Raw genomic sequence first — 19197 nt, 5'->3', positions numbered from 1 at the left:
CCAACATAATCATTCATTTCATAATCAGTCTCCCTCAGCCCCAGTGCATAATCGTGGGACATTAAACTTAAAAAAAAAAAAGAAAAGAAAAGAAAGATTAACGTAGTCTACACAAACTGCTACTTCTATAAACATACCTTCATACATTTACGTAAATAAAAAACAAACGAGCTTACGGAATCTCGCAGCACTGAGGTGAAAGTAAAACAAAACTAATTGAAATGTAAAATAGTAGATCTTCTAGTGCAGGAAAACCAACTTACTTGAAATCCTAGGTGAGTGACCACGATCAAAAATGCTTCCACTCTCCTTCTTATACTAATTTTGCACATCAAATGTCAAGCCAAGACGAAGCTAAGTCGCTTCTATGCTACTGAATTCTGGGTATTACAAAAATAATGACAACCCGCCCGCTAATGCTACCAATGAAAAGGATCCACCAGTTAGTAACCCCTACGGGCAATTTTACTATTGGGCAATGGAAATAAAAAAAAAAATGCTTTTTACGTCAAGCAACTGATAGCAGACACTGATATATTACTTGTTTTCTCTGTTGTTTTTTAAACCTTTCAATACCCACGTATTTTTTCTGTAGTGGGACTGGGTTGTTAGTACACAAGATATACATGGAAAGATACAGCAGGCGGCGCGGTGTCTCATTGGTAGAGCGTTCACCTCCGGTGCTTGGGGTCCCTGGTTCGATCCCAGCTCGCGCCGTGTGGACTTTGTGGTGGACAAACACCGTGCTCGTGGGTTTTCTCGGGGTTCTCCCGTTTCCTCCCACTTTCTTCATTCCACCATTTCACTCATTTCTCATTATCACCGTCTCCTTTAGCCTAACCGGCATAACCGTGGGACGTTAAACTTAAAGATTTCATTTCATTTTCAAAGATACAGCACCGAGGCTACTAGGCTATATTAGACGTAGATCCGTAGCTTTCATTCAAACCACATTAGAGAGCACGGTGGCTCAGTGGTAGATCCTTGTCTCTGTGGCGTGAGGTCCCTTGTTCGATCCTCGACCAAGTAAGTTTGGGGTGGGCAACATCGTGTGCGTGGATTTTCTCGGGGTACTCCTTTCCCTCCAACATTCTCATTCCATCAATTCTTCCATCATCATTCACTTACTTTGATCATCGACTCCCTTACCCTAGCGGACATAAGTATGGGACGTTAAACTGAAAGATTTCATTTCAATTCATTTCATTTCTCAAACCACAGTACCTACCATCGAGAATCAAACCTGTTCTGCATAGGCAGCGAAGTTCTAACTACTTGGCCATGAGGAATCCCATCAGGGGTGTCATTTAGAGAGGGCAGGGAGGGGCAATTGCGCCCCTGAGATTGAGATTTATATAGATTTTATCAATAGAATAGTATTAAATCAGTAAGAAAACGCAAAATTTTACTTATATCAAGAGGTCTTGCCCCCCCCCCCCCAAGCAAAATCTGAAATGACGCTCCTGAATCCCATCGATGTATGTTTGGTTTGGTCAACAACATATTTTCCTCCTTTGCTTCTTTCTTTAGTGGTTGAATAATAATAATAATAATAATAATAATAATAATAATAATAATAATAATAATAATAATAATAATAATAATAATAATAATGAGTTTCTTCGTGGTTAAGCGGTTAGCGTACGCGCCTTTGGCATGAGAGACCCGGATTCGATTCTTGGCAGGAGTTCATGTGGTTCGAATTCCACGTTAATCAGTAGGTCCCGTCTCATATAGCCTCGCTGCTTAAAGGGACGTTAAACTCAAAATCAACTCAACTCAATAATAATAATAACATACATCCAGAAATGCTTTAGAGGTGGCTGCAAATCGGATGATTAATATGTATGCTTCATATACATAAAACAAAACGTAATAGACGACTAGTTAGCTTCCATGGGCACGTTGTATTACAGAAAGATCAGTATTATAAACGTAATTTGGAAGATGGTATAAATATAAAGAAGGCAACAATGTAATCCTGGTATCTTATGCGTTCATCACAGGGATGATACTGCATTGTAATATATATAGAATATAGGAATAGTCTATAGTTGTTTTAAGACATCGGAGAACTCCAGTATGTGACGTAAAATAAAGTGATAAACAACTCCGCTTTTTTCGCCTGTGATCAGTACTCCAACTAAGATTTTTTTTTTTTTTAAAAAAAAAAGGTACATTGGAAGCTTGTACGGTGGCGTCAACTGCCGTGTCCCCGTACGAATCCTTCCATTTAACACAATGCTTCTTCACGACTGCCGGGTACGAAGAGTTGCTCGAGACAGTTGTTCTAAAGCTAACGGTGGCGGCGACTGTTTTAGAGGAAGCAACTACAGTTGCCCCGTACAAAAGCTCCAATTTAAGCAATACTTCACAAGCAGTGACATAACTCGGTGGTTGCGTGTTAAAAGGACATTAGAAGAACTAAAACACGTAAATGACGTAATCGAATTTTCCGAAGAAATAAAATAAATTTCGATGATTTTTTCCAAACCAAACTTTGACTTTCCGCTGAATAAAATGAAATGAAATGAAATCTTTAAGTTTAACGCCCCAGGGATATGCCGGTTAGGCTAAAGGAGACGGCAATAATGAGAAATGAGTGAAATGGTGGAATGAAGAAAGTGGGAGGAAACGGGAGAACCCCCGAGAGAAACCAAGAGCACGGTGTTTGTCCACCACAAAGTCCACTCGACGCGAGCTGAGATCGAACCAGGGTCGTCAAGCACCGGAGGTGAACACTCTATCACTGAGCCACCACCCCCGCTGAATAAAGTCGAAGTCACTACTTCAAAAATGAAATGAAATGAAATCTCTAAGTTTTACATCCCACGTTTATGCTGGCTAGGCTAAAGGAGACAGTGATGATGAGAGATGAGTGAAATGGTGGAATGAAGAAAGTGGGTGGAAACGGGAGAACCCCGAGAAAAAACATGCACACGACATTTGTCCACCACAAAGCTCACTTGGCGCGAGTTGGGATCGAACCAAGGACCCCATGTGCCAGAGGTAAAGGCCTTACCACTAACCCATCATGGCCTCTATTAATAAAATTGCAAACTTTTTTTCATGTTATAAGTGTACAGCATACAGTACATATATACATTGTATTATTTATACCTTTTATAAACCATGAGTTGTAAGTAACAGACCGTCTAACGTCGTAAATATATTTCACGTGAATTACTTTTCTATATTGAAAGTATTTATCACGAAAACCTATCAACATAATATTTTCAGATTTGAAACGTCAAAAACTGGAATGTTACGCGCTTACAAGTAGGTCAGATAAGCTAGTAAATTTGCATGCATAGTAAAACTAAGTAAAGTTGACTGATAATAATTTCCGCCCCATCACATTTGGTGCCTTAACTCTCTGTGCTACTCGACTATTTTTACAAATTGATTCCCTCCCTTCAGAGTGTTTCACGAAACAAATCTTGGACCCGGTAGAGTTCTCACCTCTGACGCCTTGGGTCCATGGGTCGATTCCAGCTACTGTCAAGTGAGCTTTTGGTGGGCAAACACTGTGTGCGTGATTACTCTTAAGATTCTTCCGTTCCACCCCACTTTCTTTTTGCAACCATTATCACCTATCTCATCATCACCTTGGTGGATAATCGCAGGACGTTAAACAAAAAGCTTTATGTGAAAATATTCTAGCAAAAATGGCTAACAGTCTTTTAGACTACACGAAGACGATATTCGCGCTGAAAACGGTTTCTAAGCAAACATGTTATGAAGTTATGAGATTTACTCTATGTTATAGTAATTCTCCTCCGAGGAAGGGACCGTCTAAAAAGAAATAAATAAACACAACATTTACTTTGTGCACCTTGAAATGTAGAAAAAGTTTATAAGCGCCAATGTTCAAAGAATTCTCAAAATTCAGATTCGCCCATTCTTTCTTCTTAACTAACGGGTTAAAATAGGAAGAGTTGCAACCAGAAGTCACGTTAACATGTTAGTGATTTATTAAGCTTAAAGAGAGTTATACTAAAGTAATCGGTAATTAAAGGAATATTTAATTAATGTTATAGTTAACTATTGTACTTACTCAGGCTTTTGTTTCCTTCCTTTGTTCTTTTTAGCTGTAAACAAACCTAGTTCAGTAAATGACTCTTCTTCTTCTTCTTCTTCTTCACCAATTTAATGCCCGAGGCAACAAATATCGTTGGATAGTTAGTAAATATATGAAGCGTATAATAAATTAATAAGATCGTGTTACGTAGTAAAGTATTAAAAGTATAAAGTAGAAGATATAGAATGAAGGGTGTTACGACCTCCCACGCCGTGACATGATATGCATAAACCGACCCGCAAGAAAACGACAGTTGTTCTTTGTTCAATGACGTCACTCATGATGAAAGAAAGAACTGTCCATGGGCGGTCAGAATCTCACATACAGATGGATGTATGAAATATATAGCTGACGTATATAATATACGTATACATATGTAATATACGGAAGTTTGTTCGATGTCAGACATCCTGCAGCAACATGATGTAATATCTAAGTGAGAAAAAGGCAGTAATTATGTAGTATATGGATAACGTATGCTCCATACAGATTTCCGTACTAAACGTAAGGATTCCATATATTTGTACAACATACCGCTGTCCGGATAACGGATTTTTCTCAGTGTGCCGCTAGATGGCATTTGCTGTCGGTGTACATAACAAGCGAAGAGTTGCCAAAAAGAAATCGTGTTATATCAAGAGCTATGCCTACAATCATCGTTAACGTGGCATTCCAAACAGAATCTGGACATTAATTCCAACAACTGAGCTAATATGGCTGTACTTTGACTCATAAATATTTTAAAATTATTTACTGGCATTGCTACAAGTTTCTTTTAATAAAATAATTGCATTATACCCATCAGGTAACTCTAAAAACGACCACAGATAGCTTTTCTGTCATTGGTGTTGTGCATGTTGCTTAACTAAACACTTAAAAAACTTTAGGTCCGTTGAGTCAGAGTAAGGGATTGTCCAAAATTTTTTTTAAAAAAATCAGTAAGGTCGGTGCCGCTAATGGAACCTTTTCCGCACTAGCCGTCATCGAATTTCCAACAAAAGTGCAAAACGCTCCACCCTAGTAATTAGCTTCTAGCTTTTAATCTTGTACGAAATAATAATAATTATTACTAGTTTGTTATTATTATTATTATTCCTGAAGACTTGATAGTTCAAGTATTGAAACATCCGAGTATTCAAATATCTGAATATAATAAAACGTATGTCATCGCCGATCAATCGCCATCAAAAATCCTAAAGTAAAAAAAGTTGCCCGACGTGGATTCCAACAAGTGCCTTGATCACTGAACCGTCATCACTACGTGGTAAACGATTCGTCAGGTTTCTTTGCCTCTGCTTGCAAAGTTGTATGTTATATTTCTTCGATTCAAAACGTCTTACGTATTTCTTTTATGATGATATAAGTGAATAATCTTCGGTAAAGTTTATATTAATAACTTGACTTGTTCTTAAATCTTTGGTTCACAAGTTTGTTTTTTCTCCACACGAAACTACAGATATGACAGATTTAATTCTCGTACTCTGCATTTGTTTCAAAGCAATCGCCATTACCTCGTCAAAGACTTATGTCCGCCACGATACATATTAACCGAGAGAAGTTCATTTTCCGGAAGCGGAAATTTCACTTTAAGGATTTCGGAAAATTAGGGAATTCGGTAAAATCCCGGAATTCAGAAAAATTCCAGAACTCGGAAACAAACCGGAATTTAGAAAATTCCAGAATTCATAGAAACCCCGGAATTCGGAAAAATTCCGGATTTTTTCGAATTCCGGAGTATTTACAAAATTAGAAATTTCTAAATTCCGCATTTTTTCCGAATTCCAGATTTTTTCAAAACCGGATTTTTTCCGAAGTCTGGAATTTATCCGTTTTTACTTTCAGGAGTCCGCAAAGTAAAAATTCCGCTTCGTTCTTTTTGCATTGAAATCGCTTTATTTTATGCGCACTATGAGTGCATACTGTCGAACATTGCTCCCATCACTCTATCATTCCCCGTTCTCTCGATATAAATTGCTATTTTGCTAGTAAGGGATATATGGCGTTTCAATCATTACTTTTGATGGAGAATCGAGGAAGATATAGCGTTGTCACAAACAACACCTTTTTGTAATATATAATAATAATAATAATAATAATAATAATAATAATTATTATTATTATTATTATTATTATTATTATTATTTTACTTACCACTAATGTTACCAACAACTATTTGCAATGCAATGTGTTACTGAAAAGCAAATCAAATAACACTCCTCGCCATTCACGCTCCCGAACTCGAAATACATGATTTACAGTTCTCTGTGTTAGGGGAAAGCACATTTATTATATTATTTTTTCAAATAACACGTTTCACAAGTTACTTTATTTTCAATGTGTAACAATTGTCTTGTTCCGATAGGAAAATATCTGTCTTGAAAGAAAATAAAACTTGACAGTAACGAAAGGACATGAACTTTCTTTAGGTGATTAATCGGGTCCAATATTTCAATAAAAGAGGATAAGTTCCTACACACAAATATTTGAGTAAAAGAGAAAAACTCACTCAAACATTGTGAATACCCATTTATGGACGAAATTGGTTCCCTTGGAACTTCTTAAAAGTTTGAAGAGCTGCCATTTGAACATTTTCAGCTGATTATTCTGGCTAACGAACTCATTCAAGATATTTCAACAATTAGTTTCTGCCAAATTTGGTCTCAATCCGCTGAAAATCACGGTGATTATGGCATCCACAAAAAGAGTTTTAGAAATATACAGATGCGCTTTATGCGATAGATATACACACAGCACCGGGCCCGTGCTGGGATACTAACGAGGGCGGTGGACAAGCCTACTGAAAGGGCGCCCATACAAACGCAAATATATATATATATATATATATATATATATATATATATATATATATATATATATATATATAGAGAGAGAGAGAGAGAGAGAGAGAGAGAGAGAGAGAGAATGAAAGAAAGTATAGGTGCCATTTTATATCAAAATCATCACCGAATTTGTTTTAGTGTTAACGTAAATAGCTAATTTGTGGAAACCTGGAATCAAAATCCTGTTTACTAGAGAAAAACGTTTTAGTTCCTGTAATAACATTTCTTTCAAATAAAAAGAAGCTATATATACCAACAACTTAATATAACTCTATGGCCTATGGACACAGGAGATTCAGTGCCGCGTTTACAAAAGCTCTCCATTGATTTATGTCCTTAGCGAATTGTACCCAGTTTCTACTTTATATTCCAATCTCTGCGAGAACCATTTTAATATTGTCACCCCATCTGCGCCTCGGTCTTCCTAATTGTCGTTTTTCTATTTAGATTTCCAGTTAGAACTTAGAAAGCGTTTCTAATTTCTTCCATTTTGGCTAAATGACTGCCCATTTGAACCTCCTAGACTTGATGACCCTAACAATGTTTGGTAAACGTATAAATTATGCACTTCCTAGTTATGAAGTTTTCGCCATTCCCCTGGCTACATGACCTGCCCATTTGAACCTCCTAGACTTGATGATCATTAAAATGTTTGGTAAACGTATAAATTATGCAGTTCCTCGTTATGAAGTTTGTGCCATCCCCCATTCCCGTTCCTCTTGGAGTCCGAATATTGGTCTAAGAATCTTGTTTTCAAATATATTCAGTCTGCATTTCTGCAGATCATTTTTCGCAACCATACAGCACAACAGGCATGATTATCGTTTTATATTTTAAGCTACAAATTCCTCAACAGAATTCGCGACAACAAAAGATTTTTAACTGAATAATAACACGAAATCCCTGCTTTCAGTTGACATCATTTTTTAGTGATTATAGTTTTGGTCTGTTAATAATGATCCTAGATATGTAAAGGTATCCACTTTGACGAAAGTAAATATTATTTGGTATTTTAACGCATGCATAAAATACAGTATTACGATCCCGTCAAACTTCCACGTGTTTAGTTTTCTCTGCATTTACTTCTAACCCCATATCCCTGCAAGCGTTAATTAAGATTTCTGCATTCCTTTCTATTGTTCTATCATCTCCTATTAAATTTACATCATCAGCGTACGCCCTGGTAAATACAATTCAGCTAGGGGTGTCATTTAGGGATGGCAGGAGGGGGCTACTGCCCTCCCCCAAGAGTTTGCGCATTACATATATTTTAATAGATTGTCTACAAATACACTAATACAAAACGTGAAAGTCTATGTCGGTGGTGCTCTTGCCCCCCTCAAGCGAAGTCTGAAATGACTCCTCTGAATTCAGCTCTAGGATCTGATTGCTGTTTTTGCTTTTCCTTATAGTGTTCTCCAGAACAAAGTTAAATAATAATGGCGACAACGCATCTCCTTGTTTCAGGCCATTCTTGACGTGAAAGCTCATAGACATAAATTTTCCTACCCGGACTTTACTTTGGGATTCATTTAAACATATCTTAAATAATCTACCTTTATCGGTATTCCAAATTCTGTAAGCATGTACAATGTTTCCCTCCTACCATAGTCTATGCCAAGATATTGTATTCCCATTTCTTTTCAAGTATTAGTCGAATGGTAAATATCTGGTCGATAGTTGATCGATTTGATCTAAATCCGCTCAGATAATCTCCAATAATTCATCTGTGTATGGAGTCAATCTTGCTAATAGAATGTTTAAGAGGATTTATTGCATGTTGACAGAAGAGAAATGTCTCAATAATTATATAATCAGTTTTGTTGCTTTTCTTCTGAAATGGGACGTGATTGATTCCTTTCACTCTTGTGGTAATTCCTCCTTGTTCCAGATAAGAAGAATGAGTTTGTGTATCCTGTTCTATAATTTTTCCCCTCTAGCTAAAATTAACTCAGCCAGAATTTCGTGTACACCCGGAGGTGTGTGTTTCCTTAATTTTTAAATAGCGATTTCTGTTTCTGTCTGGTTAGGTTCTGGAATATTCGGTTATGCAGTATGCATTTCACTTTCTCCACGAACATTAGTTTTTGGTTATGTGTTAACCCCTTTCTGTATGATTTGTTTCTTTTAGCAAAAAAATAATCAGTATTGGAAATCCTTATATGGGAACTTGAAAAATGAATTAAAACTTGAATTTTATATTTTCACTTAATTCCTACGAGAAATAAGTAAGTGCCATATATGACACACTTACAACTCACAAAGAACATACCAGATGACACCAAAATCTATTATAACGTCACCACACGTCAATATCTCACACAGCAGACAAAACAGTCATTTGATGTCTTTGATAAATTACAAAAAAGCTAAAGTGGAAAAAAAGGCATGTGCCATATATGACACGGCATGCGGTAAGAGTAATCATCAAATAAATCTTTCCATCTATTTAAGATGCTATTCTGATCAGTGAGAACTGTTCCGTTGGCTTTCTTTAATGTATAAGCACGACGATGATAGCCTTTCTCAAGTTCGTTGATGCATTTATACATGTCCCGAATGTTTTGGTTTTTACTATTGTCTTCGAGTTAATTAGTGTTCGTGCCTTGAGTTCGTGCCAAGTTATCAGTTCTGATTCGAGGATTCTGCGAATATATCTGAACAAGCCTGTTTTTACAGGATGAGGTTGTTACCCTCACACCAAATCCCCAAGCTGGAGGATCACACCTTGTTGTCTGTCCGCGACTGCTTATTCAAGTATGTTCGCAGCTAAACTCTATATCTAGAGGTCTTCTTCTCGATCCACAACCTGAGGGCGCGCCATGCCGTGGTTACAGGAAGACCACATTTCCCAGAAATTAATATAGCTATATTTTAGATATACAATAGGTACTGATTATCCGAACACTGCTTTAAAACACATAGCAACAATCAATATGCTGGATATATATATGCATATTAAGACTGTGAAAGCCGTGAAAATCGATACTAGTGTCAATGTGGTATTTCATGAATGCATCCGAACTATCTTGATGTATCACATTGTTTCGTTTCATAGCTACATAACTTCATAATATTTTTGTAAGTGATTATACTCTTTACCTGTTCTCTGCCAATAGCAACTGTATGAATTTATAATATAAAACTGAAATACAGAAGAATAAAATAAAAAAAATATATATAATGTGATATTTCTCAGGGCATCTTATGTAAAGGGCGCCTGATATCTTTCACAGGTTCTTTATTAACAGCCACTACTTGAATTTATTAAACAAACCTGGTACACTGGATAACTAAAACCACTTATCTATAATGTGATGTTTCGTAGGGCGCCTTATGTAAAGGGCGCACTGTACCTTTCACGGGTTCTTTACCAACAGCAACTGAATATATTTATCGTACAAACCTGTGGTGTTCAGAAGAGTGAATAAAATAGTTTATTTTTGATGTGGTTTCGCAAGGGCGCCTAGTGTAAAGGGTGCACTGTCAAGGGCGCCCATCAGGAGGGCAAGGTGAGGTGCTCGCCCCTAGAAGAAATTGTACTTCAGAATATAGAAAACCCAATAAAGTTTTTAGAACAGTTACAGCAACATTTGAAACTATATTTGAAATGTCGCTTATACTTGCCTACCCTTGGAAACCACATGGGCGCCCTTGTGCACTGTACCTTTCACAGGTTCTTTACGAATAAAAGTGTAAGAATTTATTACTAAAAACTTGTATCTTTATTTATACTGTGATGTTTCGGAGGGCGCACCGGGACACGTTCCGGTGGGCCAGCACGGGCCTGCACAGCACACACACTGAGAGAGAGAGAGAGAGAGAGAGAGAGAGAGAGAGAGAGAGAGAGAGAGAAAGAAACTTTCGAACTGAAAGTGATTTTTGACTCAGAGGATGATGATCGGCAAAAGTGCCTCGCACCCTTCTCCCTTCTCGCGCCCGTGCTGGGTCAGAGCTTAACTGGGCCTCTTTTTTGAAAAACGTATTAACCAACCTAACCTAAACACAAGCCTCAGAGTACTCAACGTAGAAATCGTAGTCGAGAGGTTTAAGGCGTGTAATGATTGAATTTTTAATAACATGAGTGTGGGTTCGAACCCCTCCACTTCCATTTTTTTACTTTTTGCAGCTACGTCGGAACGTAAAACTTTTATTCATTACTAATTACAAATGACGTTTACATTAAAAATAAGAGGAATTTTTGTGGCATTTGTTCGGATATTCTTCTCTTTGGAAATGAAGACAAGAATAAAAGCAATACGCAAAGACAAAAAGTATTATCATTACTAAACATTACCAATAATAATTGCTACGAAAGACTAAATACGACCTCTTTTACCATCTCTCATGAGCTGTATGCATTATTTACAATTTTTTTTTTAAAAAAAATCTCGTGGTGGGGAATTCGAACTGACGTCCTTTGCATTTGTAAGCCAGCACCTTAACCACTACACCAAGATCATTGCTTGGTAAACATTTAGTTGTCGGCGTATTTTCTGGAATTTGTGTTTTATGTTCCCACTTCGACAATTTTTTACTCTTTTTTCTCCGTTTACCAGGTATTTCTGGCTTTCTTATTCGGCGGCGTCCTTTATTTACACTATGCACCAGTGTTCAAAGTGGGAGAAAGCAGAGGCGTTATGTTTTATTATGATTTTGACTCAACATACCGGCTATTTAGATATTGTCTTAATCACTGAAAAACCAGAGACGGTATGTCCTGATTACAGGAAAACCAGAGGTGGTATGGCATGCCACCGCATACCGTCTCACTTCGACCACTGCTATGCACTATTCGGATTCGCAGCTTGTGTCCCTCTGCAATGTCTTATTCAGATTAGACTTTTCTTCTTGTCCCTCAGTAAACATTTGATTGATTTAACTCTCATATTTTCCATGGATGGAGCGCAAGAATGCCAGACTCAAAAAACAGGTTTACGTTTACTTTCCTGACAGACCTTACAATTTCAATCACTGCCTTGTTCTAGGTACTTTTTTCTTCTGCTATAGTCAGATAATTGAAGCACTTCTGCCGGAACCACAGTTCAACTTCGATCTTGATTTCTTCATCGTTGTGGAAGTGTTGTCCAGCAAGATGTTTCCATAAACAAAAAGTAATAGGCCTACTTTATGAATATCAGCTGGGCGCTTAAATTGTTCTTGGAGAAATTTAATGACCGACCGTATCTCACATTTGGCGGATTCTGAATCGGTGCAGCTATTGTAAACACGTGTTAGTTGAACTAGACTTCACCACATAGCAGTGAGGACCAGCGGAAGATTAACAGGAGAAGGCACCATACTTAACTCACGCACAAAATTATTACTTGTCCGCCTACAGAATTGGTAGCCTTACTTTACGAATACGTCTTGTACGTGAATGAAAGAAGTAGCGGTTTTGATCAAGCAATTCAGTGATAGTATTACTGATTTTGATCAAGAAATTCAGTAATAGTGGAAGGTCGTGTTATTCATCACACATTCTTTAACTTGAAAGAAAAAATATATCTCCGACTGGCTGGCTATAAGCCCTTTGAGTCTTCGTACTTCTTCCAGGAGTACTGAATAATAGCCCAAATAGTGGGAAACAGTAGACTAGCCACCTGTCAATGTTTTAATTGGTCTTTTTGCCAACTAGCTGCCAACCAATTTAATTGCCAGCTATTCCTTGCAAAAGTAAACTGCGAGGTCGTAACTGTTGGATAAATGACGGGAAATTGTTGGTTAGTCAATGTTAAACCAACAATTTGTATAAATATCAATTCTTAATCATGCCGACCATTAGGTTACATAGGGCTTATCAAGTGGGCTGCTAGGGTGAGAGTTAAGTTTCGTTTATTCAACAGGCTTGCCAATGCTTTAAATTCTAGAACACGAAACATTATTGAAGAGAAGTATTAAAGAGAAGTACTAGAAGATCTGGTAAGCAAATTGGGACGATAACAGCCTGTTTGGCATACCTAGGCATGCTATGGGTTGTGATCCGTACCGGTTTACGTCAACGCAACGAAAAATCTGTGTTTTAGTTTGCAATAATCGGTATAGCAGTTACATTTGCTGGGCCCAGCTTTTGTGTAGCTTTACGGTCCGCAATATTTGGGAATACTAGTTCGAAATGACACACCTCATATTTTCTTGAGACAAAAATAGGACTTCGGGTCCCATTTTGTAGCGGTTTGCCTCAATACCACGTAAAATTTGCGTTTTACTTTGTAATAGTCGGCATAGCAGTTGTATTATTTGTGTTATGTTGCAATCTTAAAATTTTGCGAAGCTTGTTACGGATTGATGCCCATTGCGATGTCTTTTACTTTTGTCAACGTAAATGTTGAACAGTGTCACTTCTACTCCCATGTGCAACAGAAAACAATGGTTTCAAACATCTTTTGTCCCTATATTTTTAGCTTTTTCTGAATAAATCACTACAGATTACGAAACGTACTACCGAACAAAGCGACTCTAGGTTATACAAATTAACTGAACTTATGTTATTGATACTCGAATATAGATTATGATTTATGAATAACATTTGTATTGGCCGATATTAAAAACAGGACAAAATGGCATTTTTGTTAGTACGATGTGAAATGAAATTAAAAAGGTACGTATTATCGGTCTGGGTGTTCAGATAGTAAATTAAGATGTAAAAAATCATAATATCAGCTGTAAACACTTATAAAAATAACACATGGGCTGAAAAGTCCCGGGCCTAACACATAGATGGCGCTAGTTGTATTGCAGTCACCTTGTTTTCAGTGAATACTAACCTTCACAAGACAGCTGTGAGAATTTCATGATATTCTATTCATTCGTCTCTGAGTTATTGTGCTAAGAGTGACCCTACTTGTGTTAATTTCAAAACAATGAATCAAAAACAATTTCGTGTTTTAATTTTACACTGCTTCTTGATGGGAAAAAATACCGTTCAAGCGAAGCAATGGCTTGAAAAGTGTTATGGGGACTCCGCTCCATCAGAAACAACAATAAAACGTTGGTTTGCTGACTTCAAACGTGGTCGTAGAGACACCGATGATGCAGAACGCAGTGGACGTCCAAATGAGGCAGTAACATCAGAAAACATTAAAAAAATCCACAAACTTGTTTTGAATGATCGAAAAGTGAAGGTGCGTGAGTTAGCTGACATCGTAAAGATATCAAAAGAACGTGTTGGCTTTATATTGCATGAGCATTTGACTATGAGAAAGCTCTGTTCAAAGTGGGTGCCGCGTTTGCTCACTGTTGACCAAAAACAAGAACGTGTTGATGCTTCTGAGCAGTGTTTGGCCATGTTTAAACGTAACAAACCGGACTTTTTGCGTCGATATGTGACCATGGATGAAACATGGATCCATCACTTCACTCCGGAATCAAAACGATCGGCATCTGAGTGGACAGCAACTGGTGAACCTCGTCCAAAGCGCCCGAAAGCACAACAATCGGCTGGCAAGGTTATGGCCTCGGTATTTTGGGATGTGCGTGGTGTAATATTCATCGACTATCTTGAGAAAGGACATACCATTAACAGTGACTATTATATAGCGTTATTGGAGCGTTTGAAGCCCGAAATTGCAAAGAAACGACCGCATATGGCAAAGAAAAAACTTTTGTATCATCAAGACAACGCACCGTGTCACAAGTCAATCAAAACAATGGCAAAACTACATGAACTTCGAATTGCTCCCACATCCACCGTATTCGCCAGATTTGGCTCCCAGCGACTACTGGCTGTTCGCAGACCTGAAAAAAATGCTCGCCGGTAAGAAATTTCGCACGAATGAAGAGGTTATCGCTGCAACTGAGGCCTATTTTGAGGCAAAAGATAAATCGTTCTACAAAAGTGGTATTGAAATGTTAGAGCGGCGCTGGACTGATTGCGTTGCTCTTCATGGAGATTACGTTGATGAATAAAGCTAATTTTGAACCAAAAAAACGGTGTTTTCTTTGTTATGCCCGGGACTTTTCAGCCCATGTGTTAAACTCTGCTATATTGAAGTGTACCGGTACCTAAGACAAATATGATAATAAGGCAGTAATGTATTTCTCATTCGACAACTGTTTGTAGGCAATTATTAAAAAACGCTGTGGTGCTACACGAACAACTGTTTAATGCTGTAGAAGTGACTCCCCGCATTCTAACATCAGAATATCAAGAAGGAATTGAAGGTTTCTTGTTTTGTGTGTGAGCTACAACATACCTACCTATTGAACTGATAATTGGTGTAAGTACAGTGACTTTTTGTACAACCTGCACGTAGACGTCTATCTTAGTTAACCACTCTTAGTACCACAGAAAACGTGCAATCTTATATAAGTTGTCAACTTTAATGGAGTGATATAAGAAACAAAAATATTGTGACTACATGATTCCGCAAATATGCTATCAGTATATGAAAGTAATTAAGGTACAGAAAATGAGAAAGCTAAAATGTTTTACTGTATTTTCCATAAATGGAGAAAAGTACTAACCTGGGAGTCGACTAGCTCTTCTCATTCTTGTTATACACTTTTAACAATCAATATTTAATTAAATAAAGAATTCACAAAATCTTCCCAAGAAAACATGTACACGTAAACCTTCAACAATGTTGTCATGGATGTCCAATATACATATTTTTTATACATAGTTCAATAATGGGTTATATTGAATAGGAATCCATTTTCTAAAGCCACAGTACAAAACTTTGGGGGGTAGGTTCCTGTGTAGATCTCATTGTGGCATTCCTTGTCAATTTCAATACTATTGTCAAAATTCAGAGGGGTCCAAAAATGTACTCACTGTTTGCTAACTCACCAACTAACTCTATGGCCTATGGAAGCCGGAGGTTCAATGCCGCGTTCACAAAAGCTCTCCACTGACTTCTATCCTTAGCCAATTGGATCCAGTTTCTACTTTGTATTCCTATCTCTGCGAGATCCATCTTAATGTTGTCCTCCCATCTGCGCCTAGGTCTTCCTAATGGTCGTTTTCCGATTAGTCTTCCAGTCAAGACTTTGAAAGTATTTCTACTTTCTTGCATTCTAGCTACATGACTTGCAAACCTAAGCCTCCTAGACTTGACGACCCTAACAATGTTGGGTAAACCGTATAAATTATGTAGTTCCTCGTTATGAAGTTTCAGCCATTCCTCATTCCCGTTCCTCTTGGGTCCGAATATTCGTCTCAGGATCTTGTTCTCAAATACTTTTAGTCTATGTTCTTCCCTCAGACTAAGCGATCATGTTTCGCAACCATACAGAACAACAGGCATGATTATCGTTTTGTATATTTTAAGCTTCAAATTCCTCGACAGAATTCGCGACGACAAGAGATTTTGAACCGAATAGTAACACGAATTCCCTGCTTTTAGTCGACATTTAATTTCTTCGTGAATGTAATTTTCGTCTGTTAATATTAATCTTAAATATTTGAAAGTATCCACTTTATCAAAAGTATTATTTAATATTTTAACGCATCCATAATTTGCCGTATTACGGTCCCAACGCACTTCCATGTATTTAGTTTTCTCTGCATTTACTTCTAAACCCATGTCCCTGCAAGCGTTTAATAAGATCTCTGCATTTCTTTCTATTGTTCTTCGTTCAACTCTAGGCCCTGGTTGCTGTCTTTGATTTTCCTTATAGTGTATTCCAGCACAAAATTAAATAATAATGGCGACAACGCATCTCTTGTTTCAGGACATTTTCGACGTGAAAGCTCGTGGACAAAAAATTTCCTACCCGGACTTTACTTTGGGATTTATTTAAACATATCTCAATTAATCTAATTAGATTTCTCGGTATTCCAAGTTCCGGTACTCCGGTATTCCAGTAAGAACGTTGTATAATGTTTCTTTCCTAACCGAGTCGTAAACCTTTCTAAAATCAATAAATAGTTGATGTACCGGGGTTTCGTATTCCCAATTTTTTTTTCGAGTATTTGGTGAATGGTATATATATGGTCGATGGTTGATCGATTTCGTCTAAATCCGCACTGATAATCTCTAATAATTTCATCTGCGTATGGGGTCAATCTTGCTAAAGAATATTTGAAAGGATTTTATAGGATGTTGACAGAAGAGAAATGCCTCGATAATTATTAGTCAGTTTTGTCGCCTTTCTTGTAAATTGGAACAATGATTGATTCTTTCCATTCTTGTGACAACTTTTCCTTGTTGTAGATAAGGAGAATGAGTTTGCGTATCTTGTTCCACAATTTTTAGAGCTCCAGCTAAAATTAACTCAGCCGGAATTTCGTCTACACCCGGAGCTACAAAACCATAACTCACTGTTTGCTACTTGTGATAAATTCGACTTGACGTGACAATTTTTGGTACTGAGTGAGAGAGTTATGGTATGTGTTCAAAATGATCATCAGCAGTTTTTATACAATATCCATGTCACCGAACAACGGCTGTTAGTGTATGTGGTATAATGACAGCACATGATTCTACCATTTTTCCACGTAGCTCGTCAATTGTTGCTGGTTTTTGTCGATACACGTCATTCTTGACGGTCCCCTAGAGACCGAGGTGAGCACTCAACAAAATCTCTTTGACCAATATACTGTCCGGGTAGAGTTTTATCGAGCTACAACCTGACATCTCGATGATAGTGAGGTGGGGATTCGTCCTATTGCATGTAAGAAAACGTTCACCATACAGGTTTTGGATGGCAGGCAAAATTCTTGTATGAAACATATTAAAGTACTCCTTACCAGTTACGATACTCTCGAAGAAGGGACGAATCACACCACGCACTGATGGATCATACCACACAGCAACCCCGGTAAATTCATTGCCCTGTCCCCATGAGCGTGAGGGTTTTCAGGAGCCCAGTAGACACATTTGCGGCAATTTACAGTACCGTTAAGTTTGAATTGCTATTATTCACTTCACTACCTCTTATCGGTTTTGTTCTATAGAGATTAATATTGAAACCAGAAGTTCTAATTCATGTATATCACTTCTGGTTATAATAGACGAATGAAATAAGAGGTGAAACACATTCTTGCAGTGCTGAATCCATATCAAGAAACTGCTTGTCGATCGATATCTTTTTTCGTTTTACTCATTTAGTGATCAGTATTGTAACTGATAATCGTATATTTTCACCACTTTTTGTTTGAACAGATAAATAAATACCAAGATAAAACTCTTCTCGTGACTTTGAATCTGAATCAGAAAACCGCTTTTCGATATCTCTTTTTTGCTGTGTGGAAATAAGAATTGAAGCCGAAAGTACCAGTAAATTTCAACCACTTATGATATTGGTAGAGCATTGCGGGTGATGATAATATGTTTTCTTGAGCCGTTGAAATGATTGTATAAAACACTCTTAACTATGTATTACCGTTTCTTTTCTATGGCGATCAACGTTGAAACCAGAAAAAGTTTATTTCTACTACTTCTGGTTTGAATAAAAGTTTAGCGGCGGAAATAGAACCTGTTCTTGGGACACGGAATCGATTGTAAGGAAATATTTTTTCAATATCTATTACTATTTCTAGTCAATGGATGTCTATATTGAAACCGAACGTAATATTAAAACTGACCATTTCTGGGTTTGATCTAGTGTTATATATGGTGATGGTAGGGCCTATATTGTATTGAGACGCCGAGCCGATTGCAAAGAACTGTTTGTCGTTATATATTGTTATTTTTGTTCTATGCCGATAAACGTTGAAACCGGAAATGGTAGATTTCTACGATCTCAGGTTTTAATAGGGAATTAGTGGAGAAGACGAAACCCATTCTTGGGACGCTTAAACGATTACAGAGAAACGCTTCTCTATACATTTTACATTTTTTGCTCCATGGAAATCAATTTCAAATCGAAAGCACTAGTAAATTTCAACTACTTTCGGTGTTAGTAGTGTGTTGCGAATGGTGATTATATATTTTCTTGAGATGCTGAATTGATTGCAATAAACAGCTTGTCATTATCTGTTACCGTTTTTGTTCCATGGGAATCAATGTTGAAACCGAAAATGGTTGATTTCTCCACTTCCGGTATGAATAGAAGGTTGACAGAGGAGATGGAACCGTCTTCGGGACGCTGAATCGTTTTCAAAAAGAACAGGTTCTCTATATATATTACCGTTTTTGTTTTGATATCTGCCGACCATGGGCGGCGATTCGGGGGGCAGTTGCCCCCACTTTTTCGAAGTGACCAATTAATGTATATAGTTTCATTTGGAAACGTCAAGTTTTTGTATCTTATAACTGGTTCATAGAAAAAATGGTGCTATATAATATTTGCCTTGCGTGAGCACCTTTTGGTTGTCTTCCTGTGGAGTTA

At 37.4% G+C, this 19197-nt stretch overlaps 1 protein-coding gene across 1 annotated transcript in view; it reads right to left on the bottom strand.

Annotated features, from left to right (window-relative positions):
* LOC145670345 (uncharacterized) overlaps window positions 1-15502 on the bottom strand; it is a 99607-nt gene extending 84105 nt beyond the window's left edge. Inside the window, exon 1 of the mRNA XM_081738900.1 lies at window positions 15388-15502. Coding sequence (XP_081595026.1) covers window positions 15388-15412 — 25 coding nt within the window. The 5' untranslated portion in view covers window positions 15413-15502. The remainder of the gene's footprint in view (window positions 1-15387) is intronic.
* Window positions 15503-19197: the final 3695 nt, after the last annotated feature.

Source organism: Thermobia domestica, chromosome 14, assembly GCF_964235325.1.
Source record: "Thermobia domestica chromosome 14, izTheDome1.hap1.1, whole genome shotgun sequence".
In the NCBI taxonomy this organism is placed as follows: Eukaryota; Metazoa; Arthropoda; class Insecta; order Zygentoma; family Lepismatidae; genus Thermobia; species Thermobia domestica.
This window is presented reverse-complemented; position numbering and strand designations above follow the sequence as displayed.